Here is a 26,938-nt window from a genome sequence, read left to right as displayed (position 1 = left end):
GCCCGCTCGTAATGAAATTGTGCACGGAGGGGCACCTGGGGTCTTCCTCCACCATTAAAGCTGGAAAGTTGCCATATGACCTAAAATTGTGTCGGTGCGACGTTAAACCCAACAAAACAAACAAACAAACATATGACACCAGTACTGGTTTTTCCAGGAAGCGGACTCGAGAGTGGTTCCAATAAGCTTGAAGCTTTCATCACAATCGAGCTAAAACAAATTAGTATAAACTAAACTTCAGAGCCTGTGGTCAGAAGATGACCACTGTTGTTTTGAGGGTTACAGTGACATTAAGTTTGTTAACAGTTTCCAGTCATTAGCTGCAAAATGCTTAGGCCTCAGACTGTCAAACTTTAGAGAATGATTAGCAGTGATTGCTTAAGAATTCCATTAAATAGTTTGAGGAGGCTAGCTCTTTCATACCATGATTTTCTATGTTCAGTAGAAAACTCCTATTGTTTTCAGAACAATATTCAAGAACTCAGTAAACTTGGGACTGCATACTACACTCCTATTTACCTCTTATGGGCTATCATGTTGGGGGGCTGGGCATCCTGTTGGGGGAGAAAGGCCATCATGTTGAGGGGGGACTGGGCATCATGTTTAAAAATATTTCTTGTTTTTCCTATATATTTGGATATTAGAGGTTACTGAAGTGAGAAGTGGGCAGACTGTCAATTTTTCCTTGCTTTCTCTTCAGTACACTTGAGTCAATTTTAACCTTTTTAGCTCGGGGATGAACTGTTTACCTTCTGTCCATCCACTCACTTTCAACCGCCTCAGTGGCCTGGTGGTAGAGCACCCGCTTCTAGGGCAGGGGGTTGTGGATGTGTTCCTTGGCTGTATCATACCAAACACATGAAGAATGGTATTAGAAGCTTCCTTGCTTGATGTTCAGCATTAAAAGATAGTTAAGAACTGGTCAGACTAGTGTTAGTAATATGTGACTAGGCGGGGTGTCATGTCTCCTGTCTATGGAGTGATGTTTCAGTGAGGTAGCTGAGCATATACAGTTAGGCATTGCACTCACTACTGCAAGCAAACGTCTTGTTTTTATGACTGAAAAGTTGTTGAAAAAGATGCTAAACCTGAACAAACACACATATAGAAAATTTTCAGTAGAAAAAAAAAACAGAAATCCTTTACTAAGATCTAGAATTTGCAAGAGTTGCCATTGATAATATAGATAAATGTCACAGACTTCAAAACCTCTATGGATATGAATTCTACTTGGGTGTAGAATTCTCTCATGAGAAGTAGCTGTCTAGCTTGCTTATGAATTGAGCTCTTAATCCAAGTTTCTTGAACTTCCTCCTACCGTCAAGATGTTGTGAAAGTTTTCAAATGTTATTTTAACATTTTTACCTTAAAACCAAACAAAACTATTAAACCAACAAAAGTACAATTTTTACCCAAAAATAGAGAAAAAAAAACATTTTCATTTAATTCTTCAGGAAACCTTCAGTGACAAAAGGTAAATCATACTGTGACTCACATTTTTCTTAGTAGGAAAAGCATCTTTTTTACAATGCATAATATTTGCAGCTTTATTAGGTTAGATGATTATTTAATTTGGAATATTTATCTTTTATTTTTGCTTCAAACACATAATTAAAGCAATCAGACATTAAATTCATCAAAGTTATCACATGGGTAGGGTTTTGGTATTTAGTTGTTTTCCTCTTTTTGTTGACTGTAGAAAATAGGGGTGCAGGGAAATAAATGTTATAAAGTCCAACATTATAAATGACTATTACATATAAATTATACATTCTCTGCATTATAATGTTTTTCATATTTATTTTGTATTCCCAGAATTTAAAAGGAGACATGTATAATTAATAGTTGTTTGTTTGTCTGTCTGTCTGTCACAAAATCTTGTCTGCTATTTATCTTTATACCCCATGGGCAAATATTAAAGTTGGCACAAAATTTTGCCATTATAAGACAACATAGTTACAGAATGTAGCTTTCAGTTATGTCAGTTCAAAGTCAAGGGTGTATGTATTTTCAGCATATTTTGTAGGCTCTAGATCTTTTTACCCTTTTTAAGAAGTATGAATATATCCTGAAGTGGGTCAAGTTAAGTAAATTTACTCGGACAGTTTAATTCAAGAGGAATTCAGATACTTTCAGCGTGTGTTCAGACAGCAGTTCAGAAAAATTGTTTTCCCAATTCAAGAAAATAAATGTGTGTGTGAAAAAGATAGACATGCAGATATCAGATATATTTTAAAAGAGCTTCATACAAATGCTGTCTACTGTAAATTGATATATATTTTGTATTCCTTCTACAGCCACAATAATGTTACATTTGAATGCATTGAGCTATGTGAAAGTGATTGTGCATTAAAACAATTGAGAAACTGCAAAAGAAAGAAAATGTAATTAAGAAAAGAAGAAATTTAAAATTCTTTGACCAGTATAACAAAGAGCAGCCTTCTAAATTCAAATTATGGAAAAATTAATTAATTATTATAAATTTTTCTTTAATAATTAGACTTACATATCTACTATGTCATATAAGTGTGTCAGTTAATGGCATTTGCCTTATAATACTGGTAATTAGTCTCTGCAAAATGCTGCAGATTTTGATATGTATTAAAGAATCCATCTTATTGGCAGAATGATCGTCTTATTGGTGGATAAATATTGTTTTCCTAGTTATATTCCTATTTCCTCAATCCTTTGGAACAGGGATCTCCTTTGACACGATAACAGTAGTATGTCTTTAATAACCCCATGTTTATATTTTGTTTCCAGCCTTGAAATAAATGGTGGCTATCCCATTATCCCCCCTAGCAGGATAGGGGTCAATGGTAAGTGCTTTTTGTAGCTAAGCCTGTAACACAAAGTCAACTCACCCAGTTAGTTCAGTAGATAGGGCATGAGACACTGTATCAAGGTTGTGAGTTTGATCCATGTAAGTTTGGTTTAGGAGCGTTGCAAAATTTAATGAGAAAAAGTGGCAAAAGATAAAAAACATCCTATTGAGAACAGTATATCAGAAGTCATTTGCCCTTCTCTGTTTAATGCTGGGAAGTTGTGATTTTCTTGCAGGGTGCAAGTCAGTACTTGTAGAATGTCCAGGTCACTGATTAGGTTTACTGGCTGTGGTTACACAGCCGAAATATTGTTGAAAATCAGCCTTTAACGGCTAGTTCTATACATGTATTTTGAAAAAGAAAGTTTAAACAACACTAAATCAAAGAAAGAGTTGTTTTACATGATAATTGAACAGCATATAAAAACATGTATATGACTCGACCCTTACAGAAGCAAGCCTCTGTGGCGTACATGCTGCGTATTTGCTGTGTATATGCCGCGAACACAGAGGAGTACATTTTACATACACCGCATGCCGCGTACATGCCGCGTATTATTTCGATGAGTACACAGCATGTACGCAGGAGGTCACTAGTACACTTCAAGTACGCAGCACAGACTCTGAAAATTTAACGAGTACACTGCATGTACGCAGGAGGGACTTGTACAAGAAAATAGTACACTGCATGTACACCGCAGATATTTTGAAATTTGTGCAGTACACTTCATATACGCGGGAAAGACTTGTACAATTTCTTTTGGCATTTATACTTAGTTTTTTTTTATAAGTTAAAGTCTGAAGTAAACTTCATATAAGTGGGAGGGACTTGTTCATTTTCTTTTGGTGTTTATACTTTGAATTTTTTTAGGTAAAAGTCTGAAGTACACTTCATGCAGAAAGGATTTGTACATTTTTTTTTTTTTGGAAGCAAGAACTTGATTTCCGAGTAACTTTTATCTTAATAGCACAGAATAGTTCAGATTACCAGTATTCTGAACAATGAAAATTTGCCAAACTATCTGCAATGTTCATTTGCGAAGCTTACATCTTAGTGATTTCTGAGCTGCACCTTGCATGCAGTGTAAAAATATATTCTTTTTCATTTTGAATTAATCCTGGAGCTGTCTAACTTGGATACCTAATTGAAAAGCCTTATTTGAACTTCGTTGCATTACATTTTTAGCTCATCTGATTTTTTGAAAAAAAATGATGAGTTATTGTCATCACTTGAGCGGTTGTCGGCGTCGGCGTCTGCGTCGGCGTTGCCTGGTTAAGTTTTATGTTTAGGTCAGCTTTTCTCCTAAACTGTCAAAGCTTTTGCTTTGAAACTTGGAATACTTGTTCACCATCATAAGCTGACTCTGTATAGCAAGAAACATAACTCCTTCTTGATTTTTGCAAGATTTATGGCCCCTTTTGTACTTAGAAAATATCAGATTTCTTGGTTAAGTTTTATGTTTAGGTCAACTTTTCTCCTAAACTATCAAAGCTATTGCTTTGAAACTTGGAATACTTGTTCACCATCATAAGCAGACCCTGTACATCAAGAAACATAACTCCATCTTGCTTTTTGCAAGAATTTTTGCCCCTTTTGGACTTAGAAAATCAGTTTTCTTGGTTAAGTTTTATGTTTAGGTCAGCTTTTCTCCTAAACTGTCAAAGCTATTGCTTTAAAACTTGCAACACTTGTTCACCATCATAAGTTGACCCTGTACAGCAAGAAACATAACTCCATCCTGCTTTTTGCAAGATTTATGGCCCCTTTTGGACTTAGAAAATATCAGATTTCTTGGTTAAGTTTTATGTTTAGGTAAACTTTTTCTCTTAAACTATCAAAGCTATTGCTTTGAAACTTGCAACACTTGTTCACCATCATAAGCTGACCCTGTACAACAAGCAACATAACTCCATCCTGCTTTTTGCAATAATTATTGCCCCTTTTGGACTTAGAAAATCATTTTCTTGGTTGAGTATTATGTTTAAGTCAACTTTCCTCATAAACTATCAAAGCTATTGCTTTAAAACTTGCAACAGTTTTTCACCATCATAAGTGGACACTGAACATCAAGAAACATAACTCTATCCTGCTTTTTGCAAGAATGATGCCCCTTTTTAGACTTAGAAAATCATGGGTAGGACAATATTTCTATTACACAAAAAAAAAATCAGATGAGCGTCAGCACCCGCAAGGCGGTGCTCTTGTTTAATACATGAAATAATTACCAAGATAATGCCTCAACAGCGCCCGAATGAGAAGAATTAATAGCTCTCACTGTTATTTGAATACTCTTAAGCAACACATTCTATCATGCTTTATAAAGGCTTTAATACTCATTATGTTAACTCATTAAGGCCTCAACAAATTAAAGAGTTGTTCATCGGATTTGCCGCTTGTATATTTTCAGAACGTTTTTGGCTAATTGCGCTCGCCCCATTGGAAAAAATCAATCCAAAATTTTTTGGCACGCTACTTTTTACGGACATAAAAGTGTATAAATGCTTATATAATTCCAGTCCTAGATTGTTCTCAGATGGATTTAATCAAAATAAATACATACTACGCACACATCGTCTATAATAAAACATAATACTTATATTTAGTTGCATTAAAGTTGTTTCCCCTTGATGCAGTTACGCCATTTTCTTCAAATGTTTACCAAATTACATGCTACAAAAATTGATTTATTTCATTGAAAAGTGGATGAAGAAAAGCATACTAATTTATTTGATAACATCAGTCTACATTATTTTGGTAAGGGTAAATACTTATTGATGCATGTCACTTATCTTTTTTCTGTTTTTTTCTGTCCAAATGATCAGCATTTGCATACGAAAGTTGGTGGGGTAAGGAATTTACATTATCACAGCAGTTTCGCCACAAGAGTACACAGCATGTACGCCGCAGGACTCGGGCCAGGAGTACACAGCATGTACGCCGCAGGAGTACACAGCATGTACGCGGCAGGGGTGGTACACCGCAGGCTCATGTGAAAAGTGTATGTGCCGCGTACATGCTGCGTACTATTTCCCGCATACTAAATTCCTCCAGCGTACATCCCGTGTATTATGTAGTCCACAGCATGTACGCAGCACGTAGTACGCGGCAGAGCTCATTTGCATGTCAAAAGTGTATTACAAACGTACTATCGGTGTATGTGCGGTGTATATCCTGCGTACTATTTAAAGCCCTTGATTTCAGTACACATCATGTACGCATCATATACGCTGTATGTACACAGCAAGAGTACGCAGCAGGCCTTTTTCTTCTGTAAGGGTCTACTAAAGGATTGTCAGTTTACTATATGTGTGCAACAGATCTGCATGTTAAAGAGACCACTCTTTGGACAGTTCAGTGCCTTTTAAATCTTACCATTTTCATATAACTGTTACATGCTTTTGTTTTGATGCATTTACAATAATATCCCAGTTTGAAAATTTCACATAACTAGTTGGAATGTAGTTTTTGTTGTTTACTCTATTTCTTCACAAGGCATTCATTTATAAATGGGAACAACTTTTTGAGCCAATCGTATTTGACCGTATGGTAAAACGATTCTTTTTTATATTGAACAGGTAAATTGTTTATGTTAAAGATGTTGTTTGTTTAACAAATATTTCTATGGTTTGGTGATATATACTGCCAAAACTTAACCATGAAAAAGAATCAACAAACATGAAAAGATGTCACATTGAACAGTGCACTGCCTGTTTCTTTTCTAACTCGTATAACACATACTGTCATGTTTTGATTTCTTTTTTTGACAGACTGTTATTTGAACATTGATTTGTAATTGTAATTTAAAGGCCATTTTCTTATGCATGTCTTATGTAAGTCTAATATACCCATTTCTCTTGTAAATTTATTGTTATGATGAACCGAAAATTTGATAGCATTCAAAATGGTGGTCATTTAATAAATAGTAAAAATTGACAAAATATTTCAAATATAAACCTTCATAAGAAACAGACTTTAATTGATGGTTGAGGGAATAATTTATGGGATAACCACAAAGATGTAATGGTATGCTTTTGTGAATTCCAGAGAAAGTCTCCATTCACTTAAAAAGAATAACTAGATTATTATCTCTAATGATTGAGATTATGTGATTTGGATACTTCTGTCTGTGAGCATTCAGAATTTTTTGACTCCTCGGAATTTCATTGAAATCAAGAATGAAGTCCTACATGTATGTGTAGGAGGACTTGTACATTGCAAAAAAACTATGTTCATTTTAGAGAATTGTTAGCATGAACCATTAGAGCAGTAAACTTTGAAGCTGCTTTTCCATATGAAGTTTAGCAGTGAAATGATTTCTGTATTCCATTTAATAGTACGGTGATATTAGTATTGCAACGGGTATTAAGTAGTCTATGATAATTGTCTTTATTCAGGCCAGCGTCCCATGACAACACAACCAAGATCTCGAAAACAGGATCACAACACACTGAATCGTGCCGTCTCAGCACCAGCACGTGGGAAGAAATCTCCAAGTATAGTAGCCAGTAGATCCAATGATGACAGTCGGCCATCATCTATAATGACACGCCCATCAACAGCATACAAGTCCCGCCCTGCATCTGGTTCAGAAAAATCTATCAGGATTAATGCACCATCACCAGATCACCAGTTTAAAACAAGACTCAAAGCATGGAGAGAAGAAAAGTGATGGATAAATTGAATATATTTTATATAGAACTTTTACATTGCTTACTTACTGGCAATACGTCAACAGATTTACGTAGTCTATAGTTATTCATAGATAAACATTAAATATGATACAGTGCATTTTATTATGACAAATGCTGGGATGTCCGCACAGAAAATTTAATGACTTTCCAGCCACAGCAATAGTTAAGTATTGCTTTAAGTGAATAAGTATCTTATGATTCTAATTTAACACACATACACAGAAGTGGACAAATAGAGAAAAAAAACATTTCCATTCGAATGAAAAGGAAGTTATGAAACTGAAATGTAAAGATTTTCTAAAAATGTTATAGATGTTTAAAGATGTTTACATTTCTTTTAAAATTATTAAAATGCAAAATGTAGTGTGATTTTACTCCCAATAGCTTTGTCTAAAATATTTATTTTATCATGTCTGTATTTGTTATCTTTTCCATTTAAAATGCTGTATTGACTCGGGGGCATGGCCAAAACCAGCTACTGCACTGTATAAAGTTCTTCACATAGGCAACTTGCTCAGGGGCAATTTAGCAATGCGATCCAGTTGCAGAAATGTACCAATGTCTAAAATCTATAAAATTTGATAACTCTTCTCATGGGGAAATCATAAAATTATTGTAATAGTTGCTTTTGTTATCTGTGGTCAGTATTTTAAGGTTGTTAGATTCCTATTCAGAAGTTGTTCAGCAGAGATCTACCATGACTTAAGGAGTGTAATACTACTCTGCAAAGGGCTGAAACTGAGCGTATTTCTAAATGCAAATCTAATACTGTAAAATCATTTAATTTCGTGGGCATGAAATTTCGTGGTTTTGGTCAAAACGGCAATTTCGTGGGGATATGAATTCGAGGATTTCAACTTTTAAACATATTAAAATGAATGGGAATTTTACTTGTTCATTGGGATTAAATTTCGTGGATTGACTAAACCACAAAATCCACGAAAATTAGTCCCCCACGAATATTAATGATTTCACAGTAACATTTTTATTACAAGCACATGCTTACTCTTAGACCTGTTTTTGATAATGTTTTCTGCATTTATAATAATTATGGAGTTACTGTTACGACACTAAAATTCCAGTTTTTGATCAGTGTTACAAGTTACTAAGTGGGATATAAATACAGATGTGTTGAGTGTGAAGATTCTGTCACATTACAAAGGCAGTGCTTGTCTCAATATAAATATATAACAAGTAAGTTTGATTGATTTTTTTTATTCTAGTTTTTGTAGTTGTTTTTTAGTGTTGATAATTTCCCCCTTCGTAAGCATATGGACTGACTATTTTGTGTGTGTTTTATGTACATATAATTTTGGCATAAAGAGATAACTGTGATAATAAAATTATACTGTTGAAACACTTAGCTTCTCATAAATTCACAATGTACATGCTGTAAAGTCCTGTTAGTTCAGAGTTTGATTTTTAAGGATTTGTACATTTTATAATTGCTTGAAACCCTTATCTTCATGTATCAAAGAGGAAAGCCTCAAGATTTATGTCTGAATGAATGTTTGGAAGTTTCATAAATGAGCCATGCCATGAGAAAACCAACACAGTGGCTTTGGGACCAGCATGGATCCAGACCAGCCTGCCCATCCACACAGTCTGGTCAAGATCCATGCTGTTCACTTTCAAACCTTATTGCAATTAGAGAAACTGTTAGCGAACAGCATGGACCCATGCTGGTCGCAAAGCCACTATGTTGGGTTTTCTCATGGCGCGGCTCAAATATTAGTTTGTAATTATGTATAAAGGGAATAAGAGGGAATTCTACACAGTATTTATTTATGATTAAAAAGTGTCTAGTATGTAAAATAAATTACAAAAACTCTTCCTAAAATTAGCTAACACAGTAAACATTGAAAGACATATAGCAGAATTTAGGTGTATTTTACGTTTATCGTAGAATACAAACTTGAGTGATTTTGATATTTGAATTTTGATTCTCCACACGTTTTTAGCTTACCTGAACTAAATATTGTAGGTGAGCAGTTGGTATATATGGATGTTAAGGCTCTGATAAACAGCTTGCAGGATGTCCATCACACATTCACAGACATCCCAACTCTCCCGATCCGATCGGGTTCCTCCCGATTCTGGTTGTAAAACCCGATCACCCCGATCAGAAGTCTCAATCTCCCGATTAAAAAAAACAACAACAAAACAACATAAACAACAAAAAAAACACAAAAATTATGAAATAATCCACTTCTTTGCGCCTATCTGATACTGTATCACTACTGACGAGTCTGTAAACAACAGCTTTCAGATATTTTCGCACCTTCTACCCGTGCTGATTATTGTTTATTACACGATTTAACAAAGCCAGGTGTTGATTAATGTGTCACAATTGAAATTAAAATCCAGACATTAGATATCTAATTAAATTCAATCAAATTTAGATTAGAAATTATACTGGCTTTACCTTTTTCTGTAACTTTTTTGAAATCGAAAGTAGATGGTCGCCGAGTCAACCTGCTAGGTTTTAAAAAACATTTCTCTTAAATTATTTTGATAAGAGGAAATGTCATGGTAAATTTTAATATCTCTTGCTATCAAATGCTGTTAAACTGTCTTTGCATCATAACAATTTGTCAAACACATCCTTTTAACTGGAGATTTAGGCAAATCTACGAAAGTGTAACAATACCCGGACATTCAATTTTGGATAACAGAATTTTGATCAATAAAAGTATTTGAGCCAGGGGTTTTAAATACTGGTTGACAGGGATGAGAATCAAACAGTAAATTTTCTATTGCTTGAACTTTTATTCGTTTAGCTATATACATTTTGTTTTTACAGTTCTAACAGCTGTACTGTTTGTCATGTAAAATTCACCTGGGGAGTCTTCTTTCCAACAAAAGAAATAAAAGTGCAGGTTTAATTGTCAGTGGTGTTTTGAATTTAGACATAGTGCTTAAAGTGCCATAACTATTTAATTTTGCACAGAAGGCTTCATGTATTATTGTTCCAAAACATTAAAAATGCATGAATAATAAGATATAGACAAGTGAATTTTTTTAAGACTAGTGATTTTACAAGGGCAAATAAGTTTATATTATCATTAGATTTGTTAAAAGCTTCGTTATCATGAACATAATTACCGCGGTATAAAATCTCCCACTTGAACACCTCAATCTCCCACTTTGGAAAGCAGAAACTCCCACTTGGCATTCAGAAAAAGTTGGGATGTCTGCATTCATGGCCATGCAAAGTCAAAAGGGGAAGGTCTTCTTGAAATGAGTGACTTTTTGTAAGTTTCAAAATTATCTTGAGGCAGGGCCCGGTTTCATTAAGATGTTTCGCTCATTTTAATGTGAATTTTATTCTAAACCTTATATAGTACTTAGAATTCATTTATTAAGTTATTTATAGCAGAAATGTGTTGTTATTAATTTAGATGCGATTGGAGGATTATAATGTCCTACAGAATTATTTCTCAGGGGTGCAGGCAGTGTGAATTGTTCCATTTGACACATAATGGAGTGCTTAAAGTATCAAACATGCCTTTAACTTTGATTCTGTTTTGTTACTGAGGAATGGGGAAGGGAGCTTGCATGGTATATGGTGTACATATCAAGGGCTTTTTCATGTGCTAAATGGAAAGCCCCAAAAGGGACTTAGTATAGTGTTTTACCAGTCTGTCATTCCTTAAGTCTGTTTTTCAGTTTTTAGCTCATCTGATTTTTTGAAGAAAAAAAATGATGAGTTATTGTCATCACTTGATCGGTGTCGGTGTCGGCGTTGCCTGGTTAAGTTTTATGTTAGGTCAGCTTTTCTCCTAAACTATCAAAGCTATTGCTTTGAAACTTGGAACACTTGTTCACCATCATAAGCTGACCCTGTACAGCAAGAAACATAACTCCATCCTGCTTTTTGGAAGATTTATGGCCCCTTTTATACTTAGAAAATATCAGATTTCTTGGTTAAGTTTTATGTTTAGGTCAAGAAAATATCAGATTTCTTGGTTAAGTTTTATGTTTAGGTCAACTTTTTCTCCTAAACTATCAAAGCTATTGCTTTGAAACTTACAACACTTGTTCACTATCATAAGCTGACTCTGTACATCAAGAAACATAACTCCATCCTGCTTTTTGCAAGAATTATTGCCCCTTTTTGACTTAGAAAATCGGTTTTCTTGGTTAAGTTTTATGTTTAGGTCAGCTTTTCTCCTAAACTATCAAAGCTATTGCTTTAAGACTTGTAACACTTGTTCACCATCATAAGCTGACCCTGTACAGCAAGAAACATAACTCCATCCTGCTTTTTGGAAGATTTATGGCCCCTTTTGGACTTAGAAAATATCAGATTTCTTGGTTAAGTTTTATGTTTAGGTCCACCTTTTCTCTTAAACTATCAAAGCTATTGCTTTGAAACTTGCAACACTTGTTCACCATCATAAGCTGGCCCTGTACAGCAAGAAACATAACTCCATCCTGCTTTTTGCAATAATTATTGCCCCTTTTGGACTTAGAAAATCAGTTTTCTTGGTTGAGTATTATGTTTAAGTCAGCTTTTCTCATAAACTGTCAAAGCTATTGCCTTAAAACTTTCAACAGTTTTTCACCATCATAAGCCGACCCTGTACAGCAAGAAACATAACTTCATCCTGCTTTTTGCAAGATTTATGGCCCCTTTTGGACTTAGAAAATATCAGATCCTGTACATCAAGAAACATAACTCTGTCCTGCTTTTTGCAAGAATGATGGCCCTTTTTAGACTTAGAAAATCATGGGTAGGAAAATATTTCTATTATACAAAAAAATCAGATGAGCGTCTTTCAGTTTTAACTTGGGCGTATTGTCTGAAGTTACATTTCCTCTATTTCTGTTTCTGAGTTATGCCCCTTCTTTGGACTTTATAATATAACAACTTCTGTAGCTTGTGTACTCAACTTCAAAAGTGTATGGACAGGATGCCTGATTTGCAGTAAAGATTTTTGCTTTTTGGCTTGTACAGTTTTCATACAGTTTTATGGAGACTTAGTACACATCATCAATTTAGAGTGGACATAGTTGTATTTCATTGAGTTTCATGTTTAATTGTTTTAGTTATGCCCCATTTTAGACTTCATGGTATTATTATATCAAGCATTTTCAGGGGGCTTGTGTCGTAAAATATTAACATCACTCGCGATTCTTCTAAAGAAATTTTGATGTTTTCCTCAAGCAGTAATTGATTTGTGAGGAATCTTGCTAATACACATTACTTTTTAATATTGATTTTTTTAGATGTGATAATTGACAAAACTTAACATTTCAGAGAAAAGCTATTTCTACATAATTATGATGTATTAGAATGTATTATGAAATATCTGCTTACCATTTTACAATAAAAGCATTTTACATCTGTAACTCGTTTGATGTTCTTGTGTTTTCTTTGTTTGTTTGACAGTTTAGATTGATATTGTGATATTTTAGCTTTGTTAAGTTATTTTTGTGATCATTTTTGCCATAATAAAAGTTTAATATTTCAATTGTTTGTTTGACTTATTCTTCTCAAAATGCAAACATTCCATATTCATGCAGATTTTATACTGTTTTAGTGATCAAATGAACTGAACAATATCGTGTCTCCCCGGCCGAAATCAAGGGAAGATCCAGGAAGGTCTAATATGTATCAGTTGTTCCAGGAAGATCCTATAATAATATTATCTGTCTTCTATCTTTTAACCCTTTAGTGATCAAATAAACTGAATATTATTATGTCTTCCCAAATTATAGGAAGACATATTGATTTAATTAGTTGTCTATCCATATATCTGTTTTGTATTTTTAAACCCTTTGAGATTTATGCTCACCTCCGAAGAACTGGTGGTATATTGCTTTGCACCTGTGGTTCACGTTGGTCGGTCGGTAGTGCGTACGATTTCCACCCAAGAACTTGAGAACCAATTCACACAGAACCTTCAAACCTGGTAGCATAAATTGGTTTCTAAAGTAAATGACACTAGTTTTTGGGGTCAAGGTCACAGGGGTCTGAAACTTGAAAATGGTTTCTTCCAAATAACTAGAATCACTTGACCCAGAACTTTCAAACTAAGGAGCATGATAGGTCAAGGTCATAGGGGCCTAAAACTGATAACAGTTTCAGCCCAATAACCCGAGAAGCGCTTAACCCAGAACCTTCAAACCTGGTAGTATGGTTGGGCTTATGAAGAAAATGAGCCCTATAGCTTTTGGCGTTAATAAGTCAAGGTCACAAGGACTGGAACCTTGAAAACAGATTCCATCCAATCACTGAAGAACCACTAAACTCAGAACCTTCAAACTTGATAGCAGGATTTAGCTTGTAAAGTAGATGACCCCTATTGTTATTAGGGTCAGTAATTTAAAGATCGAGGTCATGGGCTAGAATCTTGAAACGGTTTCCATCCAAAAACTTTAGAACCACTTGACACAGAACCTTCAAACCTGGTAGAATAATTGACCTAAATTGTGTTTGGGATAAGTAAGTCAAAGGTCAAGGTCAGAAGGGGCCTGAACCTTGAAAACTGTCCGCCCAATAATTTGAGAACTACTTGACCCAGAACCTTCAAACTTACCAGCTTGAATGGGCTTATAAAGGGGATGACCCATACTGAATTTTGGATCAGTTAGTCAAAGATCAAGGTCACAGGGGTCTCAATCGGCAAAACAGTTTCCCATCAATTACTGAGAATCACTTGACCCAGAACCTTCAAACTTTGTAGCATGATTGGGCTTATGAAGTAGATGACCCCTATCGCTTTTTGGGTCAATAGGTCAAAGGTGAAGGTCACAGGTACCCGAAGATCGAAAAATATTTCTGCTCTATAACTTGAGAATCACTTCACCTACAACCTTCCAACTTGATGGCCTGATTGGACTTAACAAAAAAGAAGACCACTGTGGGGATCAGTAAGTCAAAGGTCAATGTCACAGGGACCTGAACTTTGAAAACAGATTTCATTCAATAACTTGAGAACCACCTGACCCATTATCTTCAAACTTGATAGCATGTTTGTGTACGTATTTGAAGCTGATTACTCGTTTTTTTGTTGTTGTTGGGGAACAAGTAGGTTAAAGGTCAAGGTCATATTGATCACGAGACTGAAACGGGACAAGCCATCATGTGGGGCATACGTGTTTTACAAACAGCTCTTGTTTTAAATAAATTTGGATCATTGTTTTTCATGCAGATTTTAGATCTGTTGATTCATTGTCAAGTTATATGTGATGGTGCAGGTTATCTGTACGTATGTCTGCCTGTGAGCAATCCATTCCTGTTTCCAAACAATAAGTTATGCATGAATGCTTTGACCTATGATCCTTCAGCTTGATATGAAATTTTCAGCTCATTGGCAGTGGATAACCTTTATACATTTTGAGGTCAGTTTGCCAAAGGTCAAGGTCACAGCAGGGTCTTTCATTTTGAGTGACCCAGGTCACAGTGACTAGTTTCCGTTCAATATGTAGACCATCCCTGTGACCATCGAACCTTGAAAACATACTGCTCTTAGGCAGTGAATGACCCTCATCAATTTTAGCATCGGCGGATCAATTTTGGTTATATGGTTATAAAGTACTTCCGTGTAATGGAACGATCTACGGGTCATGAATCAGTTTTCGTTGGTAATACGGTTGCTTGTCTTGCTCAGAAATTATATAGCTCTAACTGTAGACTTCTGTTTCTTTTGATTCTAACGAATATGGCATTTAATGATAATGATTGTTCATATACTGAAATATTGACACATTATTAACACAAAACACCGGTTACGTTATTGGGCAAGAATACTAAGAAACAGTATAAAACTCTTTTAAAACAAACTATTAAGGCCCCAACATCAATTTGTTGATATATTACCGATCCGATGTTTCAAACTTGTTATAGGTTATACAAAGACAAGTACTTTTTCAGTTTTCATTTATATCTGGTAAACAATGTGGCCTGTATACATGCAATTGATTTATTTTTCAATAATTTGACCTAGTGACCTTGCGTTTTATTCCAGATGATCTACTACCTAGTTTCATATAAATGTGTACAGAAAATCTGATAATGTAGATAACGCAGAAAATGTGGCCTTTGGAGTGTTTGTATGATTTGATCTAGTGACCTGGTTCTCTTTTCCAGATTACCATATTTTGAACTTGACCTAGATTTCATATAAAAGCAAACATGATTAGTTTTTATACACATCGGGTAGAAAATGTTAATAACCTCTTGATTTTCATTGAGCCTAGTCAGAATGTTTTCTTCATGCAGTTAAAGTCTGGTTCGACGATACAAAACGGGGTCACGCGGTCAAATCATGATAAATCATTAATTTTGTTATCTCCTGTCGAAGACGGAGGAATATAGTTTTGGCGTTGTCCGTCTGTCCGTCCGTCCGGAGCCATATCTAGGAAGTGTTGGGAATATCTTAATAAAACTTCATATACATGTTTACCACTATGAGGTTATGCGGCCCGTCAAGTTTCAGTCACATTGCCCAAGTAACACGAGTTATGGCCCAAAGAAGTTTCTAGCGTTAACTATATAGGGTACTATAAATATGGCAATTTCTGCTTCATAATTAATATAACAATAATAATTAATCATAACGCAGAAGTGATGCAATATCCCGCCAAAAGTCCAGCATGGCCATGAAGATAAAGGTCTTCACATCTAAGAGCCATATTTAAAGAGTTCAAGACGAAAATGCATCTAAATAATCTACAATATTAAACGTAACTCCAAACTAACGTCATTGACATGACAACAAAATTTCAGTATTGAAAAATACATAATTGTATTGATCATTTTTAATAAAAAGCAAAAATGTAAAAAAAAATTCGTAGAGTTTAACGTTAACCGACACAATCATAGGTTTTCCAGTTTAATGATATTGTACTGTGCTTGTTATTATGGCATATCAACAATAAAATGAACTCGAAAAGTAACATACACGAATGAATTTGGCCACGAGCAGCCCGTTCCACACAATCATGGGTCATGGCGACTTAACATGTAAACAAAGGTACATTTTGCATGGCGACTTAAAATGTAAACAAATGTACATTTTGCAAAGTTTCTACAAAACTAAATGTCATGTCCCTTGACTGTTAAGTCACACATTTTCAACATATCAAAATGAAAATATCACAATAAGATATAAAAATATGCATTTAACACACGTATTAAAGAAATGAAATGATTATTTTTCTGTGTTCATGCGAAATGAACGACAGAATAGGATCGGCAAATCCATGAATCGCGTCAAAAATTTCAATGGAAAGTAATAGGGCGAATATAATTATTTGAATTTACAGCAACGCAGTACATGGTCAAGAAAATTAACTTTTTAAATAATGATAAACGGAAATTTAAGGCATTATCTTCAGTGAATTCCAGAAAAGAAATAAAACGCATTGACAGTACATATACATAAAGTCATTTTTATCATTTAGAGGTCTCGTGACGTTTCTTCAAAATATTAAACAGCACCAACACAAAAATGAAGAGTGAGCACATTGCACAAAATAAAATAAGTTGTGTGTATATAAACCACATTTGAGAAACTTTATCCATAAGATGTCCTACCAAAATCGGAAACACCATAGCACCAGAGGAGAAGAAAATGAACAAAACGCTTGCCATTTTGCCCGTCAGCTTTCGTATATTTTCTGAAAGCCATAAAAATATCGAGGCAAATATTACAGACATACCATAACCGACGATGGCGACGGATATCCAGATTAGCAAATTTATACCATATATCACAGCTAGCCAAAGTAACACAGCACCGGAAGTGATTATAAGGAAAAATGTCATAATCACTATGGAAAGATGTACATATTTTACAATTATGATACCAGACAAACGACCGGTTGCAAATGCTATCCAAAACGCGGAGGACGCACTGGAACCCCTTGCCTTACTCCAGCCTAATTCTGTTATAATGAAGGTCATTAGAAATCCTATAAAGCTGCGTTCACTCATCACATAAAACGTTAAAGTCAGTGCTAAAAGAATGGTGAATACTATTTTCATCTTCTTTGAAAGAAAGTATTCTCTCTGTGGTATAGTCTTTTTAGTGTTACTGTGAATATACACTGGTAAGTTATACACATTTCCGTAAATGAAATAAATGGCTACATAAAATGACGCAGCTATAAAACATACAAATGTTGCTATAGAATATGGAATGTAAATGTAAGTTTCTCCATAATTATACGCAGAAGACTCCGGAGAAACGTTTGAAACTCCGAATGTGAAATTTGAGAAGTTTGATGTCACTTCTTCTGCAATAGAATATCTAGATGATAACAATGTTCCTAATGAGTAATTAGAAGGTTTAGAGGATGTCTCAAAAGAATTAAACTCCGAAACAGGCGTTGATGATTCCAAATATGAAATCGATGTGTTCCACAAAGAAATACTCCGCTTGCTTTCTGCTATTATTTTCTTCGCCATGTATGGTTCGGAAACGAATGGTGATATTATTGCGCCAACACTAAATATACCGTGCACAGCCTGCATAAATGGTCCAGCTTTCTGTCTCCAGATCGCAGTGACATCGGCTGTGGCAGCTGAAATTGACGACGATACAGTTGTCAATATAGAAAATAAAGCCAGTTCAGTACTTGTCACTCATACCGGTATGAGAATGCTTACAATCTCTTCTCAATGAAATGGGAAACTGAGTTTTACTTTGCTAAAGACAATTTTTAGGAAATTTTAGGGGACATTTTTACACAAGGAAGTTTAAACCGCAAAACGAAAATAAAAAACAATTCTATTGATCATTTAGTTAATACTGCCCTAATGCATTTGAGCAAAACAATATTTAAAGTGTGTTGCAATATCTTTAAAATAATCGATTTTGTTTTTGTAATGGCCCAAAGAAAACAATAGTAATGATGATTATGAAAACTACCTGTATCAAGTGCACTTGCGAAACCCCCGTGCAGAGCATGCACGATAAACATAGCGGCAAAGTGTGAACACCAGGGCGCGACAGCAGCAACAATACCCAGACCACTGACGATACAGATGAATACGGCGATCTTGTTGAAGCGATCGTAGGCAAACCCTCCGCATACTGAACCTATCAATCCCCTGGAAAATATTCTAAGATTAAGGTATTTCCGCACGTTTGATAAACCGGAATTCACGACGTAACGTCATTTATCCGTATAACATAGAATAAAGCCTGGACCCAGCGACGTCTAGAAAGGAAAATCATCCTATGTATAAATCTCCAGCTCCAATGTGTACATTTATAAAACGACAACATTACTTTCTTCTAAAGATAAAATATAATTAAAGGGTGTTCACGAAATAGTTCGAAATAATGTCGCCAAGCCTGTTTGACATTTACAAAACCTGTTAAGTCATGTACCAATATCTAAGAATAAGCACACGGACCTCTACATGTTATCAAGTTCTTAGTTTGTACTATTTCATTTAAGCACGATGGTGATGGAAGCTTCAAGCTTATCTGAACCACCATTGAGTACGCCTCCTGAAAAAAAAGTACTGGTGTTACATGATAAGGTGTGGCCGTGACCCAAGCGACCGACATCTTCACCACAAGGCCACCGCTCTGCTTTTATTTTAATTCACTATATTACAGAAATATCATTTTAATATGTTGGTTTTCAACTGAGAAAAAATAATTAAATTCATCTACATTGTTAACCATTTTCAATTCTTGAACATGTCATCAAAATTGTGATTTCCCATATACAGCAATATGAAAACCTGCGTGTCCAAACTTTTGAAACCAGTGAAAACAGGACTATCATATCTATTTGCCTAATTTTATTATCATTTTTGTGAAGTTTTGATAACTCAGGGTTTCATCAAATTCTTCACTGTATAGATATTGACTGTAACAATGTTTACTGAACAACAGTTTGCATTATTGAATATTCATGTGAACAGTAGGATTTGTTGGGTTTTTTATGTCAGAAAAAAATGACATCATTTTGTCAATTCAGACTGATTAGCATTGGGTAACACCGCCCCAATATCCCCTTGAAAAGCTTTTTTTTTTTCAATTATTACTGTCAATTATTACAGAAACTTTTTTTTATATTTATTTATTTATTATATTATTCTTTTTTTTTTGCAAATTCGAAATTTTTTGTTTGTTTTATGTTGAAACCTATAGTATATGGAGTATAGGTGTTTTTCTGTCTTCATAAAAGTCTTAGATAAGCGCACGAAAAGATAGTTCATTATTATCTTAACGAACGTTTTTATGTCCCTTCTCAACAAAAGTATTACAGATTGTTGCTTTATACGAACTTTAACATTTACTAGCAGGTGTCACAGTATGTCAAAACATGTAAATAATTTGGTCTCTAGTGCATGTGCAGCCTTTTAAAGGTGGTCATTCACATCTGAACAACATTTGATGACATTTATAAGTTTAAGTATATTTAGTTAAAGAGTTGTTTAGGGAACAATAAGGGCCATTACATCGAGTTAGATCCATATTTGAAATATATATTTTATTACTTTTATGACATTTTGTAATTACCTCCCTTAAATATAAAAATACTGAAAATGGTTGACTAATTCTTTCAATTTCAATACGATTTGCAGATTTACATTTGCATATGATCAATATTGGGACATTTCAACAACTTAAAACAAAAGGCAAGTTTTGAAACATCGTATAGCTTCAGATTCAATCTACCTTGGCTGCGCACCCGAGACAGAAAAAGGGAGGTAATAATAATTTTGTTAACTTCCGTTTTTAATTAATTTTAGCAAATGTATACTTTTCAATGCCAGTTTTTGACAACTTTAATACAGTAATGCTTATACTCATATCATTCATAAGGCAAAATGTGTTTATTAAATTTATACCCATGCTAAAATAATGCTGGTTGAGCAACAAAGATAGAAAAAATCAAATTTTAAAAATACTTTAAATGAAAATCTGATGTTTAGTACACAAGCAAGTGTAAATGATCAGTTGGTCAAGTTTTGAACAAATCCATTAGTTTGCCAAAATCTGATTAAACCCCTTTAATTGCTAACGCCCTACAGGATTAAACTGTCTGAAATTCAGTTCAGTGTTACAGAGTACAGGTGTGACAGTGCCTTCTCACCTCTCGCGTAGACAGTGAAGCTAGTACAGTCGCGCTATAGTTCCTGACCCTAATGTCTGAAGAGCGACAACTCATACGGATGGAGATGGGTGCAATAAGGTTAACGTTTTGTCAGCTGTTTAATTATGTCTATATATATATATATATATATATATATATATATATATATATATATATATATATATAGTTCAAGATATGCAATGAACTGTTAAATAGATACTGTAAAATGAGTTTTGGAGGCGGGTTTTACCCGCTTCCAAAGTTAATACTAACTTTCTGAAATCCGGTAGTGCTTATTTTATTCCAAACAACATCTAAATTTCTGCGCTATATCGAATAGTTCCATTCACAAGTAATGTGGATGAATTGTCAATGATAAAGTAGAGTTCTAGCTCTGTTTACAATACTGACTGGTTACAGGTCAAACTGACCATTTAAACTGAAACTTAAACTGAATAATTTGATTAAACGCCTATTTTTATACAATGAAATATTCAATGGCGTTGTACATAATAAGAATAATAACAGTAATAATAACGACAATAATAATAATAACAATCATAATAGCCTCATTTAAACAAAATGTCATGACCGCACCTTTCCCCCGATGTTATTTTACCTCAATTGCGAATACCAGTGCTTAAAGCCTTACATGGTACGCCCAGATGGGCTGCATATAGAGGTTCATACCCCCTGGTTAATGGAACTATCACGGATTATTTGAAACAAAAGAAATACTACACACTAACCTTCCCATAGAGCCTGTACCAACAATTACGTTTAATTAAACAAACCTTGAAAATATATATGTTGAAATATAAACCTTTTTACGAAAAAAAATAAAAACTATCATCTGCTGCTATCGCATATAAAACAGTTATCAGAACAATGATACGAAGTCTCTGAAATACAGTTTTGAATGTGTCAAGTGATTTGCTTTTGCGTAGTTCTAACGGCAGTTCATTCCACAGTTTTGGACCAATAGTACAGAAACTTCTAATTATTTGGGAAAAAAAGAAACAACATTTAGATTATGTAAGATTTATCAATGATGAAATAGTCCGACCAACGATTACATCACTGACTGCCGTTTAGATGATACATGTGAGGTCCCAAATAGTTCCAGTTGGTCTGAAGTATTAATGATTAAGGGTAACCTTTCTGAATGTGCTATATAAAATGTACAGGGTAGATGTTATGTCAGTGGATAGTTACTTATTAAGTTGGCTTTGTTACTATATTTATCTCAAGTGCTTAATCTGTTTGTTTCTTTTCTTGAGATAAATTGTGTCCTCTGAACTGTATTTGCTAATAGACACTCTGTAAATGCAGTCATTCGAGTCAACGAGTAGCATTAACTATTATAACAGGAAACCCGCCTCTATCAGTCTTCCCAAGCCTTTGATATTTTGTTGACATTTACAACATTTTGTCATCACGCCAAAGCTTTACGAAATTCTATTCCATAAAATCTTCAAAGGTTCGTATCAACTAATCAGATTTAGAAAGTGTATAACCACTTACATTTTGGAAAAAAAGAAACAATAAATAACTGATTATAATCTTTAGTGAATCGGTCAAGATACTTGTCATGCTTGAAATGTTCACCAAATAACTATTTCATTGAAATTATTTAAAAATCGAAAGAGCAGATTACGAGACGATGGCGTTTTAGTTTTGAAGTGTTACTTCTGGTGGCCATGATGTATGAACAATCAACAGGAGGGTCCCAGAAGAAACACTTTATTATATAGCTGCAAAATCAAACCAGCGATTTAGAGGAAATTCTGTTTTTATTAATTTTTTTTAAATGATTTATATTTTTTCATATTTGGTGGCTATATTTTTGACGAATCAAAGACATCTGAATATTCTTTTAGAAGAATCCTCCAATGACCATTTCTGTGAAATTATTAGAAAAACTGGACCAGAGGGTAAAGGTGGAGAAATAGTTCGAAGACTTTATATAATTTCATCTCTGTCGAATCTAAACAATTAGTGAAATAAAAATGGCACAAGCAGTTTCTGAAAAATTCTACTGTATGAATCTACGGATAAGTAATCACGCTCGCTGGTGGCCATCGCTGCCCCACTGCCCTGGTGGTCATCTTTTTTTTTAGCAGAATGATCTGAGAGAATTTTGATTGAGGGACATTTCAGTGAAATCATTTTTGAAAGCGTGTCATTGACTTCGGAGATATTTTTCTATATACCTCCTCCTGGCAACAATGTTTTCTAACAAATGAGAATGGCCAGAGAGACTCCCAAGAAATACTGCTGCGGAATCATTTTGAAAAGGGGCTACTGTTTATAAGAATAAGATTTTTCCTGTCGACTGCCATGGCAACCGCATTTCTGCATGGATGGCATAGATTTACTGAAACTTGAACTCGTACCACGCAAGAAATCCTTCCATGAACATAGATGATAAATTTAGCCATCTGAAAACATTCTTATCTAACGTAAATGATATTTTACATTTTTGTACTTTTCGATGGTATTTAGTATTTAGTTTCTTGGAATGACGCAACATGAAATCGAAGCAAATTGAAACACAAGCATGTCAGTGAACCGTTTGTGCGAAAGTCATCCAAGTTCATTTCACACTGGCCGTCGCTTTATCAGACCGGGTGGTTCCAACGTTTTTGAGTGGAATGAGTGGATGAAACGACGTTTTTGTTTTGTTTTGTATTGTACGTACGATTTCCCATAAAATTCACCACTCAAACAACGTTGGTACTACCTAACATGATAAAGGTATGGCTAGTGTGCATTTATTATGAACGGATCCGCACATTACTTGTCAATATACAGCTTGTTTAATTCAGCAGATATATGTAACTTGGGTTTAGGTCTTTTAATAAGGGTCCTCTGACGTTTGTTTATAAAGGGGAAGCCCCAACAACTTTTTCGTGTTTCTTTTCTTGAAGATTTAGAAAGAAGTAGTATTTGATCATTTATTGTGTATCAAAAGTAAAGATTGCAGGGATTTTGATAGTTTGCAACACGCTTGTAGCTCTCCATTGCGTGGTAAAATGATGTTAAAAGGGAGAGTTTAGCTGAAATATCTATTTATCAATATTGATGACTTCTGGACAAAACACCGACATACATCTGGAGGCGGGACGCTCCTTTAAGCAAAATGTAAAACAGAAGATTTTGATATAATTACCCAAAAGAAATTGCCGTAAATAACCAAGAAGCCGTCGACAGATCTTCATTCGTGATTAGTCGTAAATCTGGAAAGGTTGGGCCGACCAGTCCATTTCTCCATCCCTGTAGTAAATAAAATGTCAAAATGGGTGATTTATATTCTTTCCATTTGTGTCCTTCATTTAAAAAATAACAGATAGTAGGACCATGCTTGAGGTATATAAAACACGTGGAAGAGGATGCAGTTTTACAGAGTCATTGTACCCTTCCCATTCGTGAGCAGTCAAAGGGGAATGTTTCTCAGAGGGAGGTACAATCAACTTAAATACATGTACTCCACGGAAGAATCATTATGCTGCCGAACGTATATAGCAAGCAATTTTTAGGCTGTAAAGAACATTTGACAACACTGCAGCTACAATAATTTATCTGAATATATTTATTTTCTACAATTTATTTATTTATTTATTTGGGTTTTACGGCACACCAACACAGTATAGGTTATACGGCGCCAAACAGGACTACAAATTTTGGTTTCACATCTCAATTACATCGAAATAAAAACATGAGGTATGGAATCAAAATTTGCATACCTGCTGGAATCACAGAGTTACAGCAAAACCAAGCGTTAATACCCTATAAGTCGCCTCTTACGATCATGCAAGGGTAAGGCAGTGGTTCCAATTCTTTTCATACATAGATCGTCCCAGAACCACATAGGGCTTATTTTCTATTTTCTACAAAGTCAAAGTCATACATTATGTGTGCAATTAGCAACTATCACTTTGAAGTTAGATTATTTCGTCCGGCATCAGTCTTGTTCAGTTAAGTTTTAAATATCAATAATATTACATAGATCTCACACAAATAGGAGGATGAGATCAATAAAATGAAATACACTGTTATTCTAATAATGAATTATAAAACACTGTGTATTACAAATGCATAACATGAAGATAACTGGCCCGCAAAAATATAACTATCTACAAAATAAAACAAAGTTATAGCTGCGACTCCAGTAATGCCACATGTATAAATAATGCTAAAATATTGTACAAAGCAACTCGTTAATTGGAAAAAAAATAAATCATACGTTCAGTGTAATGCTTCGATTTAAACGGGACTATAAGCCTATTTAATTTTCTTTGGTACTTTGCCTAAATGATAGCGATAAAATCTTAATATTAAAACACATTGTTTTCTTACGTAAATCTTTACCCAAATTAATAGTTTTCGTACTGGTCGCACAAAAGCACATTGTATAAGTACAGACGCCTTTCATTTTTATTAAAACACCATAATATTTGAAAATAGTTTGCGCACTGGATTTTTTTGAAGTAAATAGATATTCTCCTCGTTGTAGATTAAGCGCTCTTAGAAACTGGACATGGTATGCAATTCATTTTGGAATATTAATTATTAACGGGTACATGTAAAACGCACCTGTACACTAGGTGGATTCTAAATGATTGTGCAAGTTAATGTGCTTTACTTCGATGTTTTCAAAAGAACGAGTTAAAACGTAAATCGGGTTTAAAGTTTTGGAAAATCGAGCATGCATAGCTGATAGCATAGTATGTTTATCATAGTATTGTAAACAATTAAATACTCACTAGTGAAAACATACTAAAGCACACACAGGCTGTATGAATAAATCGATGCCTGTATGCTCTAGTTTCTACCTCCCTGTTGATTTCTCCGTCCTTTAGTTTAATGCCATCATCGATTTCCACTATAAATTTTCCACATTCATCATTTTCCGCTGTTACACCATTTTCACATGTTTTCTCCATTTTGCTATATCAGTTTTGAAATCTCAGTTGAGAATGGTTAAGTACCGTATCGTACATAAATTATCTACACCGCGAATCAGATCTATCGACGCGTACAAAACAGTGTATTGAATGCTAGGTGAACATAAATTTAGCATGCATTTAACATGCATAATCTGGAAACTACGGTGTTCCGTTAGGGCCATTGTGGTTTCGCGCTGTCTCCTAAGGGCGAAATCGCGAAAACACGAAGCATTGACGCGAAAACACGATGCGATAAAAGCGAAAACACGATGCGATGAAGCGAAAACACGATGCGAAAAATATCGCGTTTTTGCGCTATAAATATCGATCTCCCCTCGATCTCCCATCGTCTTTTCGCGTTTTCGCCTTTGCTGTGTGTAGGGCAAAAATGCGAAAACGCGATATTTTTCGCATCTTGTTTTCGCTGTATCGCATCGTGTTTTCGCGTCAATGCATCGTGTTTTCGCGATTTCACCCTAACGAAACACCGTACCCAACAGTAAAGTGAACCACAAAGACGTGAGTGCCCCGGTCAGCCCTTTCCTGACCTAACACTTGATAACATATTATCGATTTAGTAATTTCTGTCCTAAATGTTGACAGAAAAGTCCTCAGCGGCGTTTTGGATTTCTCTGAATAGAGAGAAACCAAGTCTTATAAGTTCACAAATAGATAACATTTCGAAACCTGGTGACCCCATGTTTTATTTACTTATTTATTTATTTTTTTTTGGTATCATCCGAAAGATTTTTGTCTGCTGAACAAGAAATAGTAAATAAGACGACCATAATAATATGCACAAACCACTACAGTTATGTTTTTGACTGCGACACTGTATATATAGATTTCTGTTGAAGTATCATTGAAAAATTAAAAGGAAAAATATAAAAAATCTGACATATTTGTCGAGCACGCTTGCGGAAGCGAAGACATATGTTGTCCAAATGGCTGTTTGGTGTATGTGCGTGCGTGCGTCCGGATCTGTTTGTCCTGACCACAACTTTGACATGTATGGAGCAATGTTTATATTTGGCATGGATTTTAACCTCATTGAGACGGAGTGTCATGCGCAAACTCCAGATTCCTATCTCAAATGTCAATGTCGCAGTTGTAGGTCAAAGGTCATGTCAGATCTTGTCCGGCCCATAACTTTGACATGCATTCAGAAATCTCGTTTATATTTGGCATGAATGTTAACCTCAGTGGGACGGAGTGTCATGCGCAAACCCTAGTTCCTATCTTAAAGGTTAAGGTCACAGTTGGAAGTCAAAGGTCATGTCAGATGATGTCCGGCCTATAACTTTGATATGCATTGAAAAATCTTGTTTATATTAACTCAATGAGACGGACACTATCTCAAAGGTCAAGGTCACAGTTAGGGGTCAAAGAGCGAGCTCGACAT

General features: G+C 34.8%; 2 protein-coding genes across 2 annotated transcripts in view; one reads left to right on the top strand and one right to left on the bottom strand.

The window, feature by feature from the left end:
* LOC123532440 (ankyrin and armadillo repeat-containing protein-like) overlaps positions 1–10,711 on the top strand; it is a 92,903-nt gene extending 82,192 nt beyond the window's left edge. Inside the window, exons 22-23 of the mRNA XM_053518370.1 lie at positions 2,764–2,819; positions 7,220–10,711. Coding sequence (XP_053374345.1) covers positions 2,764–2,819; positions 7,220–7,494 — 331 coding nt within the window. The 3' untranslated portion in view covers positions 7,495–10,711. The remainder of the gene's footprint in view (positions 1–2,763; positions 2,820–7,219) is intronic.
* A 5,635-nt stretch (positions 10,712–16,346) lies between these two features.
* Positions 16,347–25,950, bottom strand: LOC123531292 (sodium-dependent glucose transporter 1A-like). Its single transcript, XM_045312118.2, has 4 exons — positions 25,354–25,950; positions 23,760–23,863; positions 18,400–18,581; positions 16,347–18,052 (listed from the first exon to the last, which is right to left on the bottom strand). Exons 1-4 carry the CDS (start codon positions 25,531–25,533, stop codon positions 16,923–16,925), a joined length of 1,596 nt encoding a protein of 531 aa, XP_045168053.2. The 5' UTR covers positions 25,534–25,950; the 3' UTR covers positions 16,347–16,922.
* Positions 25,951–26,938: the final 988 nt, after the last annotated feature.

Source organism: Mercenaria mercenaria, chromosome 11 (assembly GCF_021730395.1).
Source record: "Mercenaria mercenaria strain notata chromosome 11, MADL_Memer_1, whole genome shotgun sequence".
NCBI lineage: Eukaryota > Metazoa > Mollusca > Bivalvia > Venerida > Veneridae > Mercenaria > Mercenaria mercenaria.
The sequence above is the reverse complement of the archived record's forward strand: the minus strand, read 5'-3'. Positions and strand labels throughout refer to the sequence as shown.

Bases quoted from the DNA above. Each gene is read 5' to 3' on its own strand.
- LOC123531292 (XM_045312118.2), bottom strand. From the start codon at position 25,533: ATGGAGAAAACATGTGAAAATGGTGTAACAGCGGAAAATGATGAATGT. The intron at 23,864-25,353 runs GTGAGTATTTAA...TATTTACTACAG, and splicing joins GCTTTAGTATGTTTTCACTA to GGATGGAGAAATGGACTGGT. The intron at 18,582-23,759 runs GTAATTATATCA...AATATTTTCCAG, and splicing joins TTTACGGCAATTTCTTTTGG to GGGATTGATAGGTTCAGTAT.